The sequence below is a fragment of the Trichomycterus rosablanca genome, chromosome 3, assembly GCF_030014385.1.
Source record: "Trichomycterus rosablanca isolate fTriRos1 chromosome 3, fTriRos1.hap1, whole genome shotgun sequence".
Taxonomy (NCBI): domain Eukaryota; kingdom Metazoa; phylum Chordata; class Actinopteri; order Siluriformes; family Trichomycteridae; genus Trichomycterus; species Trichomycterus rosablanca.
The window spans coordinates 4,950,987-4,952,864 of record NC_085990.1 but is presented as its reverse complement, the minus strand read 5'-3'; the positions used below and the strand labels follow the sequence as shown (position 1 = coordinate 4,952,864).

At 50.2% G+C, this 1,878-nt stretch overlaps 1 protein-coding gene across 1 annotated transcript; it reads left to right on the top strand.

Annotated features, from left to right (window-relative positions):
• The first annotated feature begins 221 nt into the window (after window positions 1–221).
• Window positions 222–1,505, top strand: kcnj12a (potassium inwardly rectifying channel subfamily J member 12a). Its single transcript, XM_062991730.1, has one exon. The coding sequence runs from the start codon at window positions 222–224 to the stop codon at window positions 1,503–1,505; it is 1,284 nt and encodes a 427-aa protein (XP_062847800.1).
• The last annotated feature ends 373 nt before the right edge of the window (window positions 1,506–1,878 follow it).

Below are 1,878 nucleotides of genomic sequence, written 5' to 3'. Positions count from 1 at the left end.
GATAGAGGAGGCATCACTTTTGCTGTGTGATGATGATGTACTAATATTTGTTTATCATTTTTCTAGGGTCTGGATTTACTGGGCTGGTCCAAAAACATTTACCCCTCCACTGACACCCCAAGACTTAACCACTGCAGCTGTAAAGGGGGAGTCAGTGAGGGGGGGAAACTTGCTTTTTTGGATTTTTTTGGATTGAACTTATTTGGAAATCACACTGCAAGATGAGTGTCGGACGTATGAGCCGCTACAGCATCGTATCCTCAGAGGAAGATGCCCTGCGCCTGACCACAATGCACGGTGGCATGAACGGCTACGGCAATGGCAAAATCCACACCCGCAGAAAATGCCGCAACCGCTTCGTGAGAAAAAATGGTCAGTGCAATGTCCAGTTTACAAACATGGAGCAGAAATCACTACGCTACCTCGCTGACATCTTTACGACCTGCGTCGACATCCGCTGGAGGTACATGCTGATTGTGTTCACACTGGTGTTTGTGCTGTCATGGCTGGCATTTGGCTTGGCCTTTTGGGTAATTGCTCTGCTTCACGGTGACCTGGACAACCCAGCCGGGGATGACAGCTTCACACCTTGCGTCCTGCAGGTGAACGGGTTCATGGCGGCATTCCTGTTCTCCATCGAAACCCAGACAACAATCGGTTATGGTTTCCGGTGTGTTACAGAGGAGTGTCCAGTTGCCATCTTTCTTGTCGTCTTTCAGTCCATTGTGGGAAGCATTATTGACTGCTTCATGGTAGGTGCCATCATGGCAAAAATGGCACGCCCCAAAAAGCGCACTCAGACTCTTCTGTTTTCCAAGAACGCCTGCGTTGCTATGAGGGACGGGAAGCTGTGCCTTATGTGGCGAGTCGGGAATCTCCGCAGGAGCCACATTGTGGAAGCTCACGTGCGAGCGCTTCTTCTAAAACCGCGAGTCACGGCAGAAGGCGAGTACCTTCCGCTAGATCAGATGGACATTAACGTTGGCTTCGATCAAGGACTCGATCGAATTTTTCTAGTTTCGCCGCTCACCATTTTGCATGAAATAGACGAGGACAGCCCGCTTTACGGAATCAGCAAGCGGGATCTGGAAACAGCTGACTTTGAGATCGTGGTTATCCTTGAGGGAATGGTGGAGGCCACGGCCATGACGGCGCAGGCTCGCAGCTCCTATCTAGCCAGCGAGATCCTGTGGGGGTATCGGTTCGAGCCGGTTTTGTTTGAGGAGAAGAACGAGTACAAGGTGGACTACTCGCACTTTCACAAGACCTACGAAGTGCCGTCAACGCCGCACTGCAGCGCCAAGGACATGTTCGAGAGCAAGTGCGTGCCTGCTGACAATGCTTCAACGTTCTGCTACGAGAATGAACTAGCGCTGATGAACCGCGATGAAGAAGAGGATGAACTCACCGACAGGGAGAGAGAGGAAAGAAAAGCGCGCCATGACTTTGAACGGATGACGCGGCGCCATGACCAGCGGTCATGCAGACGAGAATCTGAGATATGACTCGTCAGCTTTTGATACATGTTCATTTTTATGGTTTAAGATACTGCAGAACAATGCAAAAGTGCCATAACGAGGATGTGCATGTGGATGTATGTGTGAGAGTATTAGGGCTATGTTCACATGCAGGATACAGGATCATTTTTACCTCCCGCTTCATCCTAGTCTGGGATGTGTTCGTTTAACCATCATCCTAAAACACCTTAGACATGGTGCTAATTCATTGCGTGACAGGGCAGCCGTAGCCTACTAGTTAAGGTACTGGACTAGTAATCACTAGCAGGGCAGTGATAGCTCAGTGGTTACTGGTGGACTAGTAAACAGAAGGTTGACGGTTCAAGCCCCGCCACCACCAAGTTGCCACTGTTGGGTCCCT

Bases quoted from the DNA above. Each gene is read 5' to 3' on its own strand.
- kcnj12a (XM_062991730.1), top strand. From the start codon at position 222: ATGAGTGTCGGACGTATGAGCCGCTACAGCATCGTATCCTCAGAGGAA.